The 23,291-nt window shown below is 37.5% G+C and overlaps 3 protein-coding genes across 4 annotated transcripts; 1 reads left to right on the plus strand and 2 right to left on the minus strand.

Moving 5' to 3' along the window:
- The first annotated feature begins 6,302 nt into the window (after positions 1-6,302).
- On the plus strand, positions 6,303-9,656 carry LOC113705578 (peroxisome biogenesis protein 19-2-like). Of its 2 annotated transcripts, XM_072063753.1 has the most exons (6): positions 6,303-6,620; positions 6,705-6,800; positions 6,959-7,007; positions 7,172-7,454; positions 8,833-9,149; positions 9,498-9,656. In XM_072063753.1, the coding sequence occupies exons 2-6, from the start codon at positions 6,761-6,763 to the stop codon at positions 9,541-9,543; spliced, it is 735 nt and encodes a 244-aa protein (XP_071919854.1). In that variant the 5' UTR covers positions 6,303-6,620; positions 6,705-6,760; the 3' UTR covers positions 9,544-9,656. The 2 variants fall into 2 exon arrangements, with proteins under 2 accessions (XP_071919854.1, XP_071919853.1); XM_072063752.1 differs by lacking the exon at positions 6,303-6,620 and having other exon boundaries at positions 6,639-6,800.
- A 694-nt stretch (positions 9,657-10,350) lies between these two features.
- LOC113705307 (probable pectinesterase 68) lies at positions 10,351-14,009 on the minus strand. The gene is made up of 5 exons (XM_027227111.2): positions 13,566-14,009; positions 12,798-12,987; positions 11,848-12,054; positions 11,047-11,285; positions 10,351-10,724 (listed from the first exon to the last, which is right to left on the minus strand). Exons 1-5 carry the CDS (start codon positions 13,886-13,888, stop codon positions 10,568-10,570), a joined length of 1,116 nt encoding a protein of 371 aa, XP_027082912.2. The 5' UTR covers positions 13,889-14,009; the 3' UTR covers positions 10,351-10,567.
- A 2,000-nt stretch (positions 14,010-16,009) lies between these two features.
- LOC113705306 (putative glucuronosyltransferase PGSIP8) lies at positions 16,010-22,177 on the minus strand. Its single transcript, XM_027227110.2, has 5 exons — positions 21,476-22,177; positions 18,252-18,507; positions 17,747-17,948; positions 17,432-17,579; positions 16,010-17,007 (listed from the first exon to the last, which is right to left on the minus strand). Exons 1-5 carry the CDS (start codon positions 21,829-21,831, stop codon positions 16,467-16,469), a joined length of 1,503 nt encoding a protein of 500 aa, XP_027082911.1. The 5' UTR covers positions 21,832-22,177; the 3' UTR covers positions 16,010-16,466.
- Between the last annotated feature and the right edge of the window lie 1,114 nt (positions 22,178-23,291).

Below are 23,291 nucleotides of genomic sequence, written 5' to 3' on the forward strand. Positions count from 1 at the left end.
GTATTTTATTTATATACTCACTTTTACCTCGTATACAATAAAAAGGTAGAATAATGTAAAAAGATATAATAATCAGACCGAATCGTACCAAACCCTAACCGCACTGGCCCTTCCCATTGAGAGATAGAACAAAATACTTGTATCAAGTCTCGGGTGATTTTTTTCTTTTTATTTGAAAAAAGTTTTAAAAATTTAGAGTGGGATGCATTTTTTTTTAAATATAATTTTACTTGTATTATAAATATATTTTTAATTACTTTTTTATGTTGCATATATTACACCACAAAAAAAAATTACTACTACACTATTATTTTTTCAAATAATCTTCTACCCAAAAACAGAGTGGAATTTCTTGGATCTTGGTGCATTCTTGGCATAATATTCTAGCACAAAATAGTTGGTTTATTTGCATATAATAGTCTACTACCAAAGCAAGTGATCTCTTTAGCCTAGCATTTGAACTTATAACAAATCTAAAATGTGGAATTTGTCTTTTGAGAAATCTTGCAAGGATAGAATCTATAATGGATTTATCTGGTACTTACCGGATGTGAAACAGAAGATTCGTTACGAGATATTTATGTGTTATGAGTAACCTCAAACGTATGAAAGATATATCTCTTACCTCAAAGTCAGACAACTTACATTAGTAGCATTTGGTAAAACTATACTCTCGAACATTTTAAACTATACTTTTCCTTATTTACGACTTTACGTAGCAAACAAAAAATTTATTGCTAGAATTATAGCATTAATCTTAACCATAAGCTTGGGACAAGCAAAAGATTTTACTAGTTGCAGGTCAATTGCAACATTTGAAAACATTATAGGAAGTTTGTAATACTATAGTCAAATTTAAACACCAAATTCCATCATCTGTCAAGGGTCAAATGCCCTGCGCATATTACATACTTGCATCTGTTCTGTAGTCTATGTTTGGCAATTCTATAATCCAAGGGAGAATTTGTGACCAATATTTTCAAAACTTCATGAAGAAAAAGAGAAGTTACCATTACATGCCCCTAACAAGCTACACTGGGGCTGCCGGTTGCCAAGTATGAAAAGAACATTTGCTTAACCGAATTGAGGAGTCCCATTTGATATCTGCTGATTGGGATTTGGAACTGTTCGGGAAACCATACAGGTTGCTGCAGAATTTGCATTTTGACTGGGTGGAGATATATCAGCTCCTAAAGGAGTACATGAAGCTTGTCGAGGACCCTGTTGATGGACAAGGTTTTGTGCAGCAGAACTTGGAGGGTATAGAGCTTGGAGTCTCAGTGCTCCATACATAGCCCGGTAAGCTTCAAAGCGCTTAAACTTGGAGGCGTGTTTCTTACCAGAAAGGTGACGATTGAACACCTCTGTTGTGTCACATATAACATTGCACAAGTCGCATATGAAGGGAAACACAATCTTGGGTTCTTGAGGTTTCAGCGACCCGCTTGGTGTATCCACAGTTTTTACTTGCTTCCTGCCATGACCACTTCTTCTTTTACGCTTCAGGCTGCATATTTGATGGCCAGGCTGGCTCACAAGGCAATCAGATAGTGAATTGCCAGAAGTACGAGGTAAATCTGCATTATCATTTGACCGTTGTATCTCCATCTTATCAAGTACAGTTGTTAGCAGATGTTCTTGCAGGCTTTTCCTGTTCTCATCACCCTTTGCAGTGACTTCAGGCTGCGGAGCTACCTCAGGATTTGAATAACCAAGTGGTACACTTTCCTTACCTCTTTCAGCACCAGGTTTGTTGGCATTATTCAATAGCTGCAGTCTTTGCAACAACTTCTTGTGTCGCTTTCCATTCATGTGCTGCTTAAGTATTTCCAAACTATTACAATCAACTTTACACAGCTCACACAATGCACCTCGAGTTGGTTGCTGATTTTTAGCTGCACTCCCACTCGGTACTATAGGCGTTTGTCGTTGAATATCACCCTCTTTAACAGAACTAGCTAAAGGCTCTACACATTTTTCTTTTGATTTGACCTTCTCAGCAGCAGTAGATGGTTCTGAATGAGAGGAAGATGCACCATGTTGTTGGAGATCGGCTGATCCTCCTGTTTCCTGAGCACATCCTGTCTCATGAACCAAGTCGCCTGTCCTCGACTGGTTATTACCCATATGACCCTGACCACTGCCCCTAAAAGAACAGCCATCCCTTCTACCACCACCTCTATATGGAGACGAATGACCCTGCAAGTCAATACTCAAAATAGGGCACAGATATTATATGCTTATCATGCAAATAGACATGTCTCCAAACTTGAGAGAAAATGATGATTATAAAGATTCACATGAATACCAAAAAATGAGAAAACAAAACCTTGGATACCTAAAAAAAAATGAAACTTTATGATGAAAAACATCTGATTTATTTTTTTCCTGCATTCTGAATCCAAGAATTACTGAGTGTTAGAGACTGAGGTGTTGAAACAACTATATCCAGAGCTTTGGCCGAAAGGCTCTTTAGCTGATTCAACCTTTTGGCAGAAAGGCTCGAGTACAAGGAGTGTAAATTACTGTGGCAGGGAACTTCGTAAAGTTTATAAAGAAAAATCAAAAGCACCATATTCCAAGGATACTCTAACCATACAGAGATTTCTTTATTTTTCATAAACCTCCCCACCAGACAATTAAACTTGGAAATAAATTAATTCATACATCCATTTGTACAACTAATTATCATGCTTCAGCCATCAGATCTTGATGTTCCTTCTTTACTGAAAAGAAAGTTGATGTATAGTCAGAAAAGAGAGAAAAAAATTGGAGTATCCCTGTATGCAGGTCTATCTTACATAAACTTCCTCTGAAGCTCGCATCAAGAAGGTTCTTGGGATCAACAGGTCTTTTGTTTTCTACAAGAAAAGTTAATGGCTTGGACAAGTAGATCCATCATCAGACACAAGGCTAAAGAAAAAGTATTACCATCTTAATTTACTAATTTCCATCTCAAGAATAATGAATGAGTGGAACAACCTTAACTACTTCAATCTCAAAGTTTTTGTGGCCCCAAGTTCTATAAACAAGAGGAAACCATTCAACTCGGTTTCAATTGACTGATAAAACTATCAAGGAGCTCTTGTACCTCACAGACTGCATCTAGATTGCTCAAATCTGAAACAAGCATGGCTAAAGAAAAGATGGGAGATAAAGCAAGCCAACAAAAAATCAGTACAACAAATATTTTCCATAATTATGGATAGGTCTAAGGTGCATACAGTCTGTATACAATTATAGCAGAAAGTGTCCGGGCCAACATTTATTGGAAGATTTCATTTTCTTATTACATTTTAACATTCAGTTTAGACACAGGCGAGGCGAACATTTCTTCCAGCATCTTTTAGTAAGAGAAAAGGATCATCTTTGAAAGGAAACGACGGTCACAGACACTTAAGGTGATCAAATGTGATCTGAAACTAAAGAAAAGAGCCTTGGTAGTTAACCTTAAGGTGTTGCATTGAAGAAAGAACACCATAAAACTAACATCTACCATTGCTTCATGAAAACTAAGCACTTGATCAGCATTAGATGACAGTTAGAAACATATTGATGGCATTCAATAACACTATTACAGCTCTCCAAATGCTCTGTTATCCTTTTTTTTTTTTTTTGAACCATCCACCTTCTCCCTTCTCCTAGTCCCTCCCTACCCCAAACCTGGCAGTTCAACTCCATGGCCACTAGCCCCATGGCTAGTGGTTAATGTTGCGAGATCTTGCACCCAACAGTCGTCATACTACCCAGGCAACTAACCCAGCTTAATTGCAATGCATATAGTCTAAAGCTCCGCACTTTGCTGAAGTTATCAGTTCTATGCAATCCCTTTAGAAACTATTACTAAACATAAACTTTTTTTTGGGCGGTAAGTAAACCGCCAATGCTTACTCATAAACAACTGAAAATTAATTAAATATTAAAAGCTCTTCAAGAAACCACCAGTGCTTACTCAAACAACTAAAAATTAACCAAATATTGCAAGCTCTTCAAGAAACACATTATAGCGCATTGGACAACGAAATCGTATCTAAAAACATGAAAGTTGAAAGCAAAAATTTCACACTCGAAGATCTAAAGTAGCAGCACCAAACTAGAATATCACTTCAACCACTTAAACACAACCATGAAAGCAATGAATTAGATTGAATTCGTGTTACTAAAAACAGCAAAAGCAGACATTTCACCGCTTAAACATAAGCAACATACCGCTGCATGCATTGGTCTTGTACCGAGGCCTGGACCCGAAACTAACCCAGGGCCTCCCATCACGGGGAACTGGGTCCCCAAAAGTGCTCCTAAAGCTCCGACAATCTGTGTAATCTGCGCCAACACCACCGCTGCTGCTGCCAGATTAACACCCTGTACAGGATAATACACGTTCTGCTGGTCCGGCACCTGCCTTGATTCCGATATCCCTGGCGCCACCCTAGGCGCAGCCCCATTACCACCCTGAGCCGGCTGTGATGGCGCGTCTGGCTGGGCTGATGGCCCAGGAGGGTGAATTACTGGACTCTCTGATTCCGGCTGGGAGAATTGCTGTCGCTGTAGCTGCTGAATTTGATCATATCCATTAACGAATTGGGTATTAAAAAATGATGAAGAATCTTGCATTTGCTGTGGATTTTGGTAGTGTGGATAACACGCTGGGTGATAATAGGACTGATTAATCTGACACGGGTCATGTGCTTGTTGTGTTGATGCACATTCTGGTTGAAACTGATGCTGCATTTGCTGAGAATGAGATGAAAAACTCATTGGGTTTGATTCATAGTTCATTGTTCATGGGTCTTATGTGTTCATTTTTGTTTGGGATTTCATTAGGAGTGGGAAGTTGTTTGGACAGAAGCGATAATGACTGGGGAATATCTGAGCTTTAAACCTTTAATTACATGCAATGGTCTGGAAAGTATCTGAGCTTTGAGTACTGTTGCAGGCCGTGGTTGCAGGTTGGCGCCAATGTCGTGGGAATTTTTATTGCACAAATTGCACTTAACCCCGTCAAGGAAACAATATTTTTCTTAACAGCCCCTCCAATTAAGCTTCACTAAGGACTAGATTTTCTGCAACTAGTTGATTTGAGACACAGATAAACCTCTTAAAAACATCCAAAGAACCAAAATATCTCTAATATGGAGTCAAGTGGAGAAGAATCCAAGAATGATTTCAGCTGGAATTGGAATATCTTATATTTAACCACAGCTGATTTTGTATTTCTAATCCCTTACAACATTGTAATCACTCTATTTTTTTTTTTTTTTGACAAACTAAAATATCAATGAAGCCTCAATAAAATTTAGGTTTTACAATTGGAGTCTTTACATTTGATCAAAGGTAATGATATTATCACCTAGGTCAAGGCTAAGATAAGTTATTCAAAATTTATGTGATCCAATTTATAAAGACTCATACAAGTTTTAAGTTATCAATTAATCGAATCAATTTAAACATTATTTTTTGATAAATAACATATAAAAATTGATATAATCAAATTCGACTCCACTGATTCAACTCAATACCACAAGTATTGTATGGAGTCTACAAAATCAAACCTACATTCAAATTCTTAGGTTTGGTTCAAGTTCAAACTCGAATTGTATATGAACTTTAAATTTATGCTCATGTTCGATTCAATTTATTATTTGATAGGCTCAAATTCAAATCCAAATCTCAAAAATTTATTTAATTCTTTTAAAATTAAACTATCACTAATACATATATAATATTTATATAATAAAATAATAATATATAATTTTATATAAAAAATATTGATAAGTATTTTAAATAAAATATTAAAAACTATTCAAGTTGGCTTAACTAGCCAAACATGTACAAGTTTGAACTCGATTCAACACTTAATATTAATTCATAATTGAATTCGAGCTAAAGTTGATTGACAATTGAACTCAAATCCAACTCTTAACAAATCTAGCTCTTGACGAATCAGGCCGTTTGTTAAAATTTGGTTCGTTTACAGCCTTTATTTTTTTTCCTTTTGTCAAAATTTCACTTTCATTAATATGTTAATCTTTACATTCGGTATAAATGGAGCAACTGCTGCATCAAAGATGTGGACTTCTAATAAGCCGCATGGGGAAAGATATTTCCCCACTTGCTAACCTGTACTAACTTGGTAGCAAATTTGGCCAAACTTCTATCGCTTGTCAAAATGATGCCTGTCAAAGAATGAATTTACACTTCCAAAAGCATTTTTTTTAATTGTAAAATGTCCTTATATGTTCGTTTACAGCCCTTATCGAACGGGAAAAGTTATAAATCTCGGTGAATTCGCCGGATAACGTGACACAATCGCAGACAAAAACCCGCATCAGAGAACAAAAGCAAAGCCCGCTCTTGCCTCTTTTCTCTTTCATTCGCACCTTTCCTTGACGCACCTTTCTTCTCCCCATAACATACTTAGCAGCAGGTCCCCCTATAGGTACATTTGTCCTACATCGGGGTTGGGGTTGGGTTTGAGTTGGGATATAAGTCCCTGAGATTGCCTCAAGAGTTGCCGGCTTTTGAGGTTAATTCTGGGATTAGGTTTATAAAACAACAAAAGTCTGATTCAGGCTGTTGAAAAAAATAACATACTTAGCACAAAAGATCAGAAGGAAAAGGTACCCATAAGTTATATAAATAGCGTTTACTTCTTTTAGTCTTCTATCCAAGCAGATATCTCAAGGTATTTTATTTGCCCGTAGAGGAAGAAAGAGATATATTTACCAAAGCGGATACAGGGGAAAGAGGTGAGGAATCCATGGCTGACCACTCCGATGATCTGGACCAACTTCTTGATAGTAAGCACCTCTGAGAGACAAATACGCAAACACAGGGCACTTTATTTTTTTGCCCCTTTCCTGAATTTTGTCTTTCAATTTTTCTTTTTTGGCAGATGCGTGTTTGTTGACAAAATTGAATGAACAGTTGTTTCTCGTTGGTTTTTATTTATTTTCAGGTGCTTTAGATGATTTTCAGAGCCTCAATCTTACCTCCTCTGCTCAAAGGTTCAATCTTTATTTGCTGTATTCGTTTTTTATTGTCCATAATAGTCACATATACTGATATAGGACAATTTTTTTTTTAAAATGGATTAATCAGAATATCTGTGGATTTTGATTGCTTATGTAGTATGAACTAAAAAGGGTTAGTTTTTATTGGCTTCGAGAAGTGGGGATAATGAAGGGAACAAGCAAGAGAATTCTTCGATGCCAAGTGAGGTACAGGGGCTAGGCATGGGATTGCCTGATTTGAGAAGTAAGAAAAAAGGGAAGCAAAAGGTTTCAAAGGAATCCCATGTTTCTGAGGCTCTTGATAAGCTAAGACAGCAGACAAGGGAGGCTGTTAAAGGGTTGGAATCTGTTTCAGGGCCGAAACCCATGGAAGAGAACATTGGAAATGATGCAATGATGGAAGATTGGGTTAAGCAATTTGAGGAGCTTGCTGGGTCTCAGGTATTTTTGTTGTATTTTTTTTAGTATGTTAAGTTCTTGGGCAATTGTGTCAATTTTTCATTTCGGAGCAACTTGCTTAACTTGTTTTTGTATGGAACACGTTGGAATCTTAACATGTGTCCCTAATTTGTTATTTTATCGTCTTGGATTTTCAGTTTAATTTTAAATCTCGTGGTTCTAGATTAGAAGAGTTTCTGCTACCAAGCAAGATGATGGAGATATAAAAATGAAAATTTGGAGGTAGTCTATAATTTCAAGTTCTGAGCTTCTGATATCAGAAGTGCTGGTTACCTTTTTGTGTTCCAATCAATGGCCTGTCCCAGGAAATGTTAGCTTCTGTTGTCTGCTTTAATGAACAGTTATGGTTATCTGAATATTGACATGGAGGGACATCATGATCATAAGGGGTGATATCTAGCTCATGTTCTCTGTATTCAAGAATTTAGATCGTAGATGTAGAAAACTACAAAGATTAGGCTTATAGCCATTTTTCAGTTGTTCTGGTGCTTGGTTGTTCAAAGAAATACTGGCTTGGACTAACAAACTCTGAAAGAGGAAAAGAAGCTTGATGATTTGATTAAGAGTTTATAGAGTGATTCAACTACTGTATTATCTTAACAAAATTCATGGGTATCCTCCATGGGCTGGTATTATTCGGATTTTGTTCTTTGCAAATGATAAATTGCCTATTCCACTAACAGTACTGGAATGCTAGATGCTTTATAATGCACTAGGGCCACCAAACTTCTCTGACTGTTAACCCAGTTTGCCACAATTCCCTTTTGAGGAGTCTGATTATACATAAAGTATGCATATGGCTCTGCATGTGTCTTTGTGGTTGCATATCTGGCCAAAATTGCATTGCCGGGTTGTTACTCATGGTGGATGTTAGGCTACTCGATTATGTGAATACCAAGTACTAACGGTTTAGTTGGAAGCTCCATGTTAGCAATATTGAAATTGTCTAACTATGCTGTCAAAATTCAGTTATTATTTCTATGTGTCTGGGAATCTGTTTTTCTTCGTTAGGAGGGAGGGGTTATCCCCCTTTTTTTGTTTTTATGTGTTTTTTTTCTTTTTGTGTTGGGAGAGGGGTTATAGTTAGGGAAAAGGCTTACTTTTTTAGGCTAGTGATGCATTTGGAATCCCTTGAGTGCAAGGGATGTGCTTGTATTGTAGCTTTAAGCCTACATATGCCTATGCTATATCATAGACAAAGCTTGTTCCATGTAAAACTGGTTGGCATTTTGCTGAAAGATCCTTGTACTGCTTAGTTGATATGATCTTGGCCAGCATCCTCTCACATGGGTTCTTATGCACTGCCTACTAATAATCCACTGAAAGCTGGTGTGTAACTTTGTTCTCTTCTATATCATAGGACATGGAGTCTATTGTGGAGACAATGATGCAGCAACTTTTGTCTAAAGATGTTCTTCACGAACCTATGAAAGAAATTGGTGAAAGATATCCAACTTGGTTGGAAGACAATAGAACCAAACTCAGCAGTGAAGATTATCAACGGTTCTCGCACCAGTATGAACTTATAAAAGATTTGAACGAAGTTTATGAAACTGACCCTGGTAACTTCAACAAGATTGTGGAGCTCATGCAGAAAATGCAAGAATGTGGGCAACCTCCCAACGACATTGTGCAGGAGCTTGCTCCGGAATTTGATCTATCAAACTTTGGACCATTGTAAGTGTACTGCTTGTGTTTTCAAAACTCGTAACGGGTATTGAAATTTGAAAATTAACATGATAACAACATGGTTTTTGGCGGATTAGATAAAGATTTTCCAGGGTTGGGAACGGCTTTGACTTGGGGAGAAGTTTTTCCCCGGGGGGGGGGGGTGGGATTCTGGGATGTGGGTTTTCATTTTTCATAGTGGCATGAGGAGTAGAAGTACACCAGGTCACTTTTTGCACTCTCATATTACAAGAAGACCAACCTTCTTTGTCTTCTTCTTCACCTATATATTTTTTTTTCCTTCTACATCTTGGCATAGCGAGCACTGATTGACAAATGGTTTGGCCGCTTTTGCAGATCTCCGGAGACGCCTGATGCTCAACAAAATTGTTGTATTATGTGAAGATGATGTTTTCTATTATGTTTCTCTATCTTCACACCTTTAGATTGTCACCACAGAAGTTTTTTACGGATTGTTTGTAGCGCCTTTATATCATTATAGGTTCTTTATCTCAATTATTATTTTTTCTCACGGTTAATATAAGGGTTTTTTATTAAAAAAAAAAAAAAGAAACGAAAAGAAAATAGTTGGGATGTTGTAATTTTGAGGTCCATGCTTCTCCTGTGGGGGAATTATGTTTGATTCATGAAAGGCCCCCCCGGATCAGGAAATCAATGCAATCATGAAGATTGTTAGGATGAGACGTCAAAAGTTAAAAGCTTTTATGAACCTCGTGAATACGGACGTGCATTTATTTGTTCAGGTGATGCTTCCATGTCAGTGAATTAAATTTGGCCCAATTTCATGGTCAGTTTCAGAACTACGTTTGAGGATCATTTTCCAGTGGCAAGAAGGATTCAATCTTGGGTTGGATTTACTACGGACTAATCAGCCTTGGGGTCACCCCATTGTACATGAAGTGTCAGGTAGTGGAAGCTTTGTGCTGGTGGGCTCTTACAAATTTGGCCATCTTGGGGAGATGAAGACGCCTTGTTTTTTGCTGTTTTAGATTTTATAGAATCTAATTATAAAAATTGATTATGAAAGATAATCAAATGCACATTTTTGAATAATAATAGATTTTAGTTTTTTTATGAAAAAAAATCTATAATTAGAATACAAATGCAAGTAAAAAATATTTCAAAAATTGATTATTTAAAAAATCAGAATCTATAATTAGTTAAAATAATCAATTTAAAATAAGCCCACTGAAAGAAATCTTCAACTTCAGTGTCAAGTTTACTACACCACTAAAAGAATGACAATGAGAAACTAGACTCTATGGCAATTACATAAATTAAATTTTTCACTGCTTTCTAATCTCGAATTGATCCTAAAAGTGATTCGTAACTGCAATGCATATTATGGTAAGAATAGAATAAATGAATAAATGAATTTTAGCGGGCTCCGTGGGTGGTCCAAATCTCTAGGCATCATATGGTGCAATCCAGTGCCTTCCATTGACAAAACTCTTCACAAGAAATGGATGGGCCGCCTCGAAATCAAGCTCCCTGGCCCATGATACACCGCGGACCGCTGCAGCTCCAGGACCCCAACACTTGTAGACTCCAAAAAACACGGTCCTATATTATCAGGAATTTTAAGTCATATTCTCCTAATCATAGTAGAAATGAAATTAGGCAGTTAAAAATTTTTGCCTAGCAACTTTGGGAAAAATAAGAGAATCTAGTCCAAAGGTTGCCTTAGTTATTATTACAAAGTAGCTTAAAAAGATCGGAAAGGAATTTCATCTCTAACCCAACAAACAAGTTTTCTGACTTAACCTCACATACCCAGTGATCCAACAAGAAAAAATATATACATATATGAAATTTTGAATCTAGAACTTTCTATTTATAATCCCTCCCCTTTAACACCCAACCCCAACCAAAAAAAGTGGCTTACCTGTTCTTGTTGCTAACATGGTCCCAATCATCCCAGCCACCATGGGCAACCACATCGTCAAAAAATGTATAGGAGTAAACAATCCTGGAGTACTGGCCCATAGCACGGCCCACATATGTTGGTCCAGATCCCGTCACTCTGCAGCGCACAAAAGCAAACCCAGTCTTCTCATCAGGCGACTTTCTACCTTGGGCGGCAATGGATCCAAATCTAGTGGCTATCGAGTGTAGTTCACAGTCCTGATCATTTTCATATGGGCCAATGCTAAGCAAAGGAATACAGAAAGCCGAGAAATATACAAAAGTGAAAAGTCTGTGTACAAATCTATCATTATAAGGTAAGTATTTTTTTTTTTGAGTGAAAAATCTTGAATTCAAAACCATCATTACCAGTTAATCTTTTTTTTAAAAATTGTTTTCTATCATTATAAAGTTCTGATAGCTTAAAAACTTTGATAGAATTGTCCTAATCTGAAGAAAAACAGTAGTTTAGAAAAGAAAAAGTGATCAGCCTGGATAATTAATTACGCATATTTAATATTCTTTAATAGCTAAAACAAAAAGTGATCAGCCTGCTGCTTGTGGATTGTGCTACCAATACCATAGACAAGAAGATGAGACAAATGGCAACAGCTTTTGTCAATGGGCTCAATTACCCATCACCTTTTCAAACATGTACTGGTAAAAGCACTCATCTTTTCTAATTGATTTAATCTACCAAAGAACGCCTTACCAGTTACCACCACCACCAAGAGATGAAGAAAAATGTATGAATTAAATACTTAAAATCTGCTTAAATTACCTTGTACATGGAGCGACCATTTCCAAATATGAAGTCGATTGAGCCTTCGATGTAACAGTCCTTGAAGTAATGGCGTCCGGCGTCGTCGCAGAGAGTGTCTTGTGCCCCGTAAAATCCACACCCGGAGAAGTATGCTTTGTCGCCGGATATCCGGAATGCCACTGCTTGCCATCCCTGCATCCCCGGCATTGGTGCTGGTGCTGTATTCTGACCCCCAATTTGCAGAGATTAACTTAATTCAAATCTTTTTTTTTTTTTTTTTACATTGTAATCATGTCTTTCCCCCCCCCCCCTTTGTGTTTTTGGGAAGCATTTGGTGTTCAACCACTTTTGGAGCCATTTTACTGCTCTTTTTTTCTTTTTTTTTTTACCTTCTAGCTTTTGAGTGAATGAAAAGTTGCAACTTCAATAATGTACCTTGAATTAATGGACGTGATTTTTGCATGTTGACAGGATATATACAAGCCAAAATGGCACAACTTGAACGAGAAAAAGGAGAAACTTTCCAAGTAAGCACAGACAAAATCCTGGTTGCACATTGAAAACTTTGAGGAAATTTTTAGCTTTGGTTGGAAAAAGTGCATCTTTTCTACTAGCAATTATTGCGCGGTACAAAAAAAGTGGTTTTTTGACTAAGTTGTAGAGTATTTACTGTTCGAGTTGGAAAAAACGAAAAGGGTCATCAGCAGTAGTTGCTAGGGTTTTATATACTCAACTTAAAATTTGTGTGGTAATTTGCTATTTACTCTCTTATTCGTGAAAAATGTGGCCTAAAAAATACTTTTGAAATTTAATTTCATGATTATGCTCCGACCTACTTAGTCTACTACTACTGGTAGTAAATAGAATTATTAATATGTCACTACACGAGCATTATTAGATTTTGTCCTCAGCTGGAGTGGAACTGAGGACGGAGGCAGCAGACAGTGACTGGTCATGAGCTAGTGTACCTTGAAGCTGATATTTCTGGCTGAAAAATAACTTGCGAAAACGGAGACAGAAGCCGTATGATAAGTACGCAGCTGCTGGCCATCTGGCCCCCGGTCACTTGCCCTATCATGCCATTCTATCACCGTTGCACCCCTTCCTGCTCCTTCAAACGTAATATACGGTTTTGATGCCGGCACCACCACCTTCTCTCTGCACCACCGCCACATTGTCAATCATGGCAAAAGAGCTTCAAAATGTAGTTATCATATTCCAAAAGAAAAATAACATATTTATAATGCTTTAGAAAACCAAAAAATAAAAAAAAAATAAATCACAGCTTGATTTTGAGCTAGCATGCTGCATGCTAAGCCTCTAACCACGAGTATGAAATACATTAACAACACCCCCACGGCCACAATCGCTTGACTAGCTAATGTAGTAGAGTATAACCAACGTCTTCTTCCTACTAGGCATGTAATAAAAACTCATAACAATGGTTTGAGTAATTTCAAAAGCTAACATATATATACAACTTCAGACGTAGGAAATTTTCGCAAAATGAATGTTGGAGAATTGAATCACAGTTGACAAAAGTTTATTTAGACTATCTATCTTTAATGACAATTTAAAACTAAACAACTAAAGTTTGTTCAAGAACCAATTAGTGCTCCATACAATGGCATTCAACGCATGCATGCCAAATGCGGAGCAGAATATAATTATTTTCTTTTTTCTAATTTAGAAGAAGAATTGAGACGAAAACCGAAATCTGATAAGCATTATATTACATGTAAGAACCAGGACTTATTCGGATGAGCACATTCTCGCGGTTGCTCTCTGGGACAGAATCAACGGCAGCTTGAACTGATCTGAAGTTTCCGAACCCTTCAAGGTCGACTGTAATGAGACGGTTGCCGGAGGGCCCTATATATCTATGGCGGTGGTGGTGGTTGCTAGAGTTAAAAGAGGGTTCCTGTGTGCTTAGTGAATTGTGCTTGTAGAAGTGGTGTCTGCGGTGAAACCTGGAAGAAGCACAAGAATTTGGAACCAAGAATAATAATGTTACAAAGGACACGAAGAATAGAGCAAAGTGAGAGTTAAGAAAAGCCATCAAGAAATCTTCAATTAATGACGTTCAGGGAAGGGAATGTTTGCGAAGAAGGGAATGAGAGAAATAATTGGACCGAGGAATGTAGTAGTTCTGATTTCTGAGAAGATCGAAATACAGATTAATATATAGAGAAGACGGGGGGCGTAATGGCATACGGAGGAGGGAACTATTTACTACATAAATCAAGTGCGTTTCCACATTCCAACGGTCATATTTTCTGTGCATGATTCCCTTGCATTCAGGAATTAATTGATGATGAATATGCTAGCTAGGGTCATAGGCTAACACCGAAGGGAGCTGAACTGCGAGTGGATCATCGGACAAGTGCCTGCCTGTATTAGATGGACATTAATATCAGGGACTGAACTTCAAGCGTTTTACTTAATGAATAGCGTAATGTTATCTACAGTACCCGTCCAATGCAATGGGTCGTTTTCTACGGCTTGAAAAAAATACGAACTACTAATTATTCTCCATTGATCCCTTTTACAAGACATGCTGGTGTGAGTCTTTGGATAACCACATGCAGCTTCAAACAAAGCCTCCAGCCATGTTAATTATAGCCGAAACTAGAAGTAGTAGCATTACTAATCAAGCAACATTAAAAGAAAGAAAAAAAATTAAATTATAAGCATAATAATATTATGCTCTGAAATTTTGGTGGTAGTTAATTTGTTCTCTCAGGTGTTAATTACGGCCAGTAATTTTGTAGCGTAAGATTGAGAAATCATCATTAACATCCGTCGCTAAAAGATTGTATTGCAAATGTCAAGAGCTGTGTTGTAAATAACTTGTCACTATCCTTTAAGTAATCGATGATGGTTGCAACAACATATTTTGATTGATCCGTGGTGTTAATTAGAACTGACTGAAATCATCCAATCTTTGTAACATTAAAATATATATATATATATAGATATACTCTCTCTCTCTCTCTCTCTGCGGAAGATAGGATAGGAATTAACTCAGGCTTTAGAGACACAGAAAAACCTTTTCTTCTTGTTCAGATCAAACAGAAAAACGGTCCTTCCTGCGTATTGGGGTGGTGTGCACGATGAGGGATGGTCCAAGGATGGCTTTAAATCATTTTGTAATCTAGCTTCTCTTCTCTGAGCCTAATGAGGAGGAGACAGATTTTACTTTCTGGAGGCCCGCTCTTACTACATTATTATTAGTATGTATGTATGTATGTATATATTTTTCACGCACATGGACCCCTCCAGCAGAACTCGTAAAAGTCCACAAATTCGAACGTTGTAACGGGAGATAAAAGGAGGTCATCAGGACCTTGTTGCTGTTGCCCTCCAAACTTGGCATGAAAAGGGGGTCTGAAAGTATTCTTCTGTTTTGTTGTTTGACGTGATGTTATGCCGATTAGGGACTGAGGCCCACCAACAAGCGGTGACCAATGCTTACCATTTTCACCTTTTCGACTGTTACAGTTACCGTCTTGCAGTGGCACATAAAATTAAAATGATGGTGGTTTCCTGTTGGGCACGGTGGTGTTCGTCAATTTGAATTCGAAAAATTTGATAAATTGAGCCTGGTAAAATGTTTACCTATTTTGTTTTAGATTTCAAAACTTCCGAATTCAATTAAGAATTCGGTACCGAATTCACCGAATTTGTATAAAAATATAACTTGGAATTTATTTAATAAAATAACCTAGATTAGTCAGTCAGAGGTATTATACTATCGTTATTAGTTGTTATAATATATATACAAGTCATTATTAGAAATTAGTCCGTCAGAGGTATTATACTATTAATCGTTAAGAATCATGGCCCCAATTTTCGAACCAATTCCTTTTCGTTTTCCGAATTTTCAATTTCAAATATTTGAATTCAAATCGAATTCGATCAAAAAATTGAAAATTTTCGGATTTGCATGCCTCTATTCATCGGACACTAACTCGAAATCTAGTTAAACCCTTTGGTACTTCTATTTTCAGGATAATTTTAGATATTTTCTTCTTTTCTCTTTGTGGAATTGAAGGGAAATCGGAGACAAGAAAGCTTGGAAAAATATAATATAATGATTTGAAATATATAAGATAAAAAAAATAAATAAAAAATGTATCCACGAAAATCGTAAATATTTTTTTTTATAGAGAAAAATGGCTTTCCAAATGTTATAATAATCATTGCATTGCCGTTGAGGAAAATCAAATCCTAAAACTAAGCAGTTCGATCCATGTCAATTTGTAAGTTCTTTCCCTCTAGTATCTTTCTTGATACAACGATTCTCTAATGAATACACCTCAGCAAGAATCTAACTACTCCAGATTAGAGGCGGTTTCCCCATGCTACGAATTACAGATGAACAAAATTCATACATTGGGATCACCAATTTTACAAAAGAGTAAATGATACAGGATCCCAGAAAGAATCACTTCAGCTATATGGATATCCATAACTGAAGAAAGCAATGGCCGCACGCAGACTGCAGAATATCCACTTCCAGAAGCTCGACAGAATACCCACTTCCAGAGGCTTGAAAATCTGCCGCCTCGCGCCCCGAGATTTTTTTTGCGAGACTTTTTCTTTTGTTAAGCATCAGATCATTGTGCTTAAGAATCTTAGTACAACTTGTTACACCCAGAAGGAGCTGTAGATTCAGCCAACCTAGGCAAGAAGCCTTCCCTTTCAAGTGAAACCTGAAGACTTGACACGATTCTAACCACCGAAGCCCAGACAATAGGGGAACAACAAAAGGCATAGCCAAATACAGCTAGCGCTCTAACAACCCCATCCTGGTACCAGGGGAAAGCCATCACCAGAAGAGAACCAAGGATTCCAAACCATGGCACTAGAACGGGGAGCATTGGTAGAAGAAAAGCATTAACCGCTATACAGGACAGAGCAAAAACCCCAAGCAAGTAAAGACTCCACCCTACAAGCGGATGAACAGTGTAGGGAATGAGGAAGAAAGGGGCTATGTAGGCTGCTAGAATAGACCAAAAAGCAACCAATTTAAGGCCAGTTTGAATGAGGAAAACACTTTTCTCTTCACGACGATAGCATAGCTTAGACAAACCAGGCCGTGCAATTCGCGTCACTGCCATTATTCCCAAGTAAAATATTACTTGGATAAATACAAAGGGCATTTCTGCATTGTACCTGCAAAAAGTGAGCCCTGAATAGGTGAGATAGAATAGGATGGTTCGTCGAAGCTAACAACAAATTGTTAGTTATGAAATACAATTTTATGAACCAGTGAGCATGAAGGCAATAAATTAAAAGCTTAATAAACAGAGGCACAAAACCGACATTCCTACCCAAATTTGTTCTAACAAGAAATGCAACTTTTTATGCAGACCAAGTATGAAACAAATTTTGCACATTTATTAGCTGCATCATCAGCACCAGAGTCGAGGCTTTCAAACATTAATTCCATATGGTATGTTTCTGAGTGTATGTGTTGATGAAACCATAAAACAATAGATAGTAGCACTCAAAATGATGATGCTTTCATGAGCAAATGCAAACAAAGCCTAAAGAGTGCAACTTAATGATACATTGAGATGTGCGGAGAAATTCCTACCCGACAGTTCGATGCCGTTGTTCATGCCACTGGGTGCCTAGGGGCAAGACAGGCCATGACCACCAATACCATGGTTTTAGCCATGGCGCCCCAGGGAAAGTGATGACGCTATTGGGTCCACACGGTACACTCCATCGTAGTTTGAGATCTTGAACCAGATAATAAGTAAACATAATGAGATTCGAGAACATAGGAACAATATGCAGAAAGCCTCAAAACATGACAACCAAGAATACTGCAGTAAGAGCTACCCAAAAGAACAAAACAAGTCAAACATTTGAAAAAACCTTGGAATAAGGTAATTTATGTACTTACAATAATAAGAAGCGTCCATTTGGTAACCCAGAGAAAGTCTGTACTGTCCATCAAGCTTAGTGCCATTAGGAGGAGGCCGGAACATTGGCTTATATAGTAAATCTGGGAAATAGCTTCCGATAAAACCTTGATCTGCACCATCTGGATTCTCTCTCCCAACTTCCAACTCATGAACCATGTCCTTAAATACTGTCATTGATGGCTGCAGTTGAAAATTTTCAAAGGAACTGATTAGATATCTGGCCAGTATTTTCAAGAATTGACTTGGTAGCAAAGTAAAAGCTAAAAACTTTGATTCAAAAAACTTTAGAAACTAAACAGTGAGAAGATTGTTAGTATATGATAACCCAAAAGGACTTTGGCAAAATATGCATGCTACTACATATTTATGAACACCAAGTAAAAGGTTCTAAGAAAAGCTGGCTTGGTTATGCCAACAAATTGACACTTGCTTTGAGATGAAGATACTTCGAAAAACACAGGTTGGATTCAAACCAATAATTACCTGCAACACAAAAAGACCAGTATGAAATATGCAGGGGTTTATGAAAACTGCACAAAACTGGCCACATTGGAACAGTTCATCTGTTTTTCGGAGGAAAAGGTTGTCAGCGTCGAGCATGACCACCCTCTCATATTCCACTAGGCTCCATGCATAAAGCTTGTTCATTGTCAACTTGAATCGCCAATCGAAATTGCCCTGATTAGTATATGGATTGTTCAGATTCTGAACTCTGCGAACCTTCACCCCATCTTCTTCTCTGTAGCACAACAAAAGACAATGATTAGTACATTTCAGTGTTATTTACATCACCCTTTTCTGATTACTGATATCCTTGGCTCCCAAAATGTGCTAATTTAGAACCCCAAAAGGCAAACCTAAAAAAATATACTATTCGGTGATTTTCACATAATTCAATTAAGGCATGACCTAGGATGAATTCTATAAATCACCATCTTCAATTTCCTTCTGCTGTTTTTCCAGTACAAGTACGTAGAATGAGGTAACAGGAAATGCAAGTGCACAGAATTACAAAATATCATTTTAGTTCTGACAACTAATTTGAGTAATACTAGCTATGAACACATTAACAGCTCAAACGCTTGGAACAATTTAAGAAGTGCAGCTATAAAGAAGACGCAAGAAATTTGAAGTTCCAATTTTCCTTCATGTCCCGATCTTATACGGTAACAAATTTCTACCGATAATTGTTGGTGATAATAGAGTAGTCTCAACAAGGGCCGGGACTAAACAGTTCACAAATTCCTTCCTATAGGCATATGATCCTACCAGCGGGTAAAAACATGTATTAATTCACAAACACGTATCAGTCAGCGATTTATTGCAGAAAACCAAACTGACATTCACTGGTAGATGATGTTTCACAAACTATGTCAAATTTTAGTTCAAAATTCTCTCTTGCTAGAATGAGGGGTCCAAAATTTGGTCATCCAAGGAGACAGGTAATGCTAATGGACTCAGATAGAGTTCAACCCAAAGCCTAGCGCCCATATGTCTGGACGCCAGTATTCTGGTAAAACAAAAATGAAGGGGTTTCAAAGACATTTTATGTTCAAACGGCTTCGATCAACTTTCTTGCTGTCACGTCTTACTTCCTCAAGAACTAGACTTTTCGATGTATACGTGGATACTGCATTAAAAATGGGCATTGACGGTGATAACTTAGATGTACGGAGCACTTTCTTGGAACACACCACATTAAAAAAAAGGACCAATTCAGAAATTATATTAAAACCAAGAGTCTCTCACTAAAGATGATAAGACATTATTCTATCTAAACTAGATCACTCATACTCTTGTGCGAATATATTGTAAAGTCAAGGTTCCTTCACATATAATACAAAACGCTTCTAATATCCAATGGGTTTCTTAGAAAAGCCAGAGACAGGAAACATATTATAATTTCCGAAACAAAGAGGCACTAAAAAGAAAAATGTATAAATCTGAAGATAATGTAGGAGGCCATTAGATAAAGCAAATTGTTCGGTAAAAGAAAAAAAATGGGTGGACAATGCAAATGCGTGTGATCTCCTCGTTATATGCTTGCCACATCAAAAAAGGCTGACTTGGCCCTCATTAAAAGTAGATACATTTGGGAACCGCTCATGCCTTCACAAAGAAGGAATATGGCTAAAATACGCATAAGAATTGGTCAAATTCTGCCGAAAAAATTCTGAAAACAAAATTAGTTGTTTTCTGGAGTCATCACAATTCAGTGTAGGCAGGTTAACACCTACGATTAGGATTACGGTAAATACTGTACACGTGTTAGAGCGTGTCATGCTTTATAGCACAGTATAAAAATTTCAAGGTCTTGACCGCGTATAAGGGGACGCTTCTTAGGCAAATGATGCCCGTATCTACCACGGCCGGCCTCTGTGGTTGGCCAAAGGTGGTTCGTTTTCCGTGCCACCAAGCTACACGAAAAGGACAATTCCTAGAAGAAACATCTGACATTGATTATAGTATTTATCATGCACCTAATGTCATGTCCCTGCTAAACTAAAATTAGCCATGCCACGTGTCACGTTTTAAATTATAACCAACGGTATAATATATAGGTATTAGGAGGCCGTTAATACCTATAAATCCATAAACTTGACACCTATTAGTTGTCCCGTAAAACGAAATCTTTGAAATCGATAAGTGTACAGGGTGAACCCTTCTTTCTGTTTTCTTGACTGAAATGATGAACAAAATTACAATAATATGTAAATCTATGCGGGATTTATTATTGTGTTCGAATGAAATGCCGACATAGTTGAAATGCAATATGTAAAGTGCAGTTGTTATTCATCTTTACTCTGTGGAAAATTCCAATCACTTTCGTACTATTAGGTCCAGATTGTAATTTCGGATGACAAGAGCAGCAACATGCAGGAACAAACCCCAAGACAAAAGATTATTTGAATGCTGCCCAGAGTAGTGCGGACCTGCTGGCCCAGGGAACTGAAAAAAAACCCAAAAGATAAAAAAAAAACTACTAAATTACCATTTGAAGTTTGAACAAACCCCAAGAGTAGCGTGGATATGTCGCCCCAGGGAAGGGTGGAAAAAACCCAAAAGATAAAAGAAAACTACTAAATTACTACATTAATAGGGCATGAAGAAAGAGAGCAGTTGAAGACCCCAGCTAAGATCTCAGCCCGTTTCTTTCTTCAGTGTTCACATGGTTCTTCTATGGCAGTACACACACTTGCACACTAGGCAAGTGGACCTAAGCTTTTCGCTTACAAGGTATGTTTTCAATGGCAGCCAATTAAAGCCCGAAGAACCAGAACCCCACGCCCCCCACCCCCCAAAAAAAACCCATCCCTAGAAACCCCACCAAAAAAAATAAAAAATAAAAAAAGGTCAAAAACATTTTCGTAAATATCTCCGGACCAAAACGGCCAGCTCTAAGTCTAAGTCCAGTATTTCTTCAAGAATCAAACATTTCCACCATAAGCATGATCCGATGTCTAATGATTCCAGCACTGAGTCCACTACTCGTCGAAAGAGTCAGAAAAGAAATCCAAACATCCAAAGAAAGAAAGAAAAGTCGTACACTAAGCGGTAAATACAAAGCTTACTTGTACAGTTGTACCCCCTCACCCCCACAAAAAAAAACCACCAAAGCTTACCATTAAATTACTAAAACACCCTTGACAAAATAGAAATTGATCGCTGAAGAGAGTTTGAGAAGGGGAGAAGAGCTCTGAACTTACAGGGTTTTCACCCAGTTGGGAGGAACGTCTAGGGAGGCAATGACGACGAGATCGGCTTCGACGCCGAGCTTCAATAGGGATCTGAGCATCACGCGCGTAGCCACGTAGAACTCGTAGTCACGTGGGGTCCCCATATACATCATCGTCGCATACGCATGTTTATGTCCTGCATTAAACGATGTCGTCTCCGTCGCCGTCGCCGTCGCCGTCGCCGCCTCCACCGCCGACGCTGCCTCCGTTGTTGTCACGGCTGTCCTCGTCGCGTCGCTTACACGAACCATAATCGACATTAAACCCATCCATATTATCACTAAAAGCCCCGTTATCTCCCCCCTTGATAGTCCCCCAGACTCCATGTTACCAACTTCGATGTTAATATCCTCAGAGAAAAACACAAGGTACTGACTCTTGGATATGGTGTCTCTGCTTCTTCTTACAGCATTATGTGTATCTCACCGGGAAAACTCTTCCAGTTCCGGCGATATTTAAATCAGGACTGGTAGCAAGAATCCTTAAAGATGATTAGGAATATATTTCCAATCTGGAGTGTTAGCGTTGTGTATATATACACACTTGGGGGAAAGGGGAAGGGAGAAGAAAGTGGGAGGAAGAAGGATGGGCGGAAGAAGGATGGGAGGAGAGTGGGGGCAAAAGGTTGGGGATGGACTGTCTCTCCAAGCAGAGCTTATCGAAGGGTGGCATTTAAAAGGAGAAGACTTGGGAGGCATATTTATTAATTTAATAAATCGAATTATAAACCAGTTTTCGTGAAAATATTTTATTTCTTTCGAAAAAAGGGAAAAAACTTTTAAATTTCACTTCTGGTGGAGTTCTTTCTCTTTTTTTTAAAAAAAATACTCGAGTTGTACTACAACTTTATTTGCATATATATATATATATATGTGTGTGTGTGTGTGTGTGTGTGTGTGTGTGTGTGTGTGAGAATGAGGCTTTGGCCTAATCTTGCAACAACTAAGAGATTTGTGTCATTAAATTTGAGATATCAGTTTTAATGTTGCTTAATATTAATCCTCATATGTTTATCCCACTTTTCTATATTTGTTGATTTCGTGCAACCATACAGACAAATTATCATGGCTACATTAGGTTATGATTGATTTCTACAATTGTATTAAAAAACAATTAGACAAAATATAGGATAATTAGTTGATCTCAATCATATGAAGTACTACTAATTTAGTTGAATATCCAAAAGAATAATTTTAAAGTAAATATTATATATCCTGACAGTGTAATCGGTTCACCTCATTAATGAATAATGAAGATGAGTAATCTATTGTAATAAGTTTATTGTTTTACCAAAATTATTTTATTTTATTGTCTCTTGTAGCAAGTTTACTATTTTATCTAAATCACTTTATTTTTAATAAACTAATCCTAAAATCGACCTAGATTATTACACCAATAAATCTCCAAAAGATATGTTCCGCTCTCTTCTAATTACCCTATCTACTGCACCTACCTCTTCTAGCTGACTTTCGCATTCGCCAAACCGCCAGTCAACCCAAACCATCATCCTTTCGCATTTAATAAGACCAAAAGATTGAGTTTGTTTGGATAAGAATTTATTTGGATGATTTATTTGATTCAGTTACTGTAGTATTTTTTGTTATGTGATGTATTTTTTGTTATGTGATGTATGTGAGATAAAAAGATGATTGGAAATTGTGTGTATGATACAAGCAAAAACAAAATATGAAATTTTTATGTTGTCCAAACAAACTCAGTTTTTCATCAAATTTGGAGGAACTGATGAAAACTAAGAAAATTTTGGGATCCATAGAGGCACGAAATC

The sequence above is a fragment of the Coffea arabica genome, chromosome 8c, assembly GCF_036785885.1.
Source record: "Coffea arabica cultivar ET-39 chromosome 8c, Coffea Arabica ET-39 HiFi, whole genome shotgun sequence".
Taxonomy (NCBI): domain Eukaryota; kingdom Viridiplantae; phylum Streptophyta; class Magnoliopsida; order Gentianales; family Rubiaceae; genus Coffea; species Coffea arabica.

Excerpts from the sequence above, each read along its gene's own strand:
- LOC113705578 (XM_072063753.1), top strand. The coding sequence starts at position 6,761 with ATGGCTGACCACTCCGATGATCTGGACCAACTTCTTGATA. Across the intron at positions 6,801-6,958 it reads TCTGGACCAACTTCTTGATA|GTGCTTTAGATGATTTTCAG; the intron begins GTAAGCACCTCT and ends ATTTATTTTCAG. Across the intron at positions 7,008-7,171 it reads CTTACCTCCTCTGCTCAAAG|TGGGGATAATGAAGGGAACA; the intron begins GTTCAATCTTTA and ends GGCTTCGAGAAG.
- LOC113705307 (XM_027227111.2), bottom strand. The coding sequence starts at position 13,888 with ATGGCTTTTCTTAACTCTCACTTTGCTCTATTCTTCGTGTCCTTTGTA. Across the intron at positions 12,055-12,797 it reads CCAGAAATATCAGCTTCAAG|AATACAGCACCAGCACCAAT; the intron begins GTACACTAGCTC and ends ATTGGGGGTCAG. Across the intron at positions 11,286-11,847 it reads ATGGTCGCTCCATGTACAAG|GACTGTGAACTACACTCGAT; the intron begins GTAATTTAAGCA and ends GAAAATGATCAG.
- LOC113705306 (XM_027227110.2), bottom strand. The coding sequence starts at position 21,831 with ATGGAGTCTGGGGGACTATCAAGGGGGGAGATAACGGGGCTTTTAGTG. Across the intron at positions 18,508-21,475 it reads CCCAACTGGGTGAAAACCCT|AGAAGAAGATGGGGTGAAGG; the intron begins GTAAGTTCAGAG and ends GTTGTGCTACAG. Across the intron at positions 17,580-17,746 it reads AATGGACGCTTCTTATTATT|ATCTCAAACTACGATGGAGT; the intron begins GTAAGTACATAA and ends ATCTGGTTCAAG.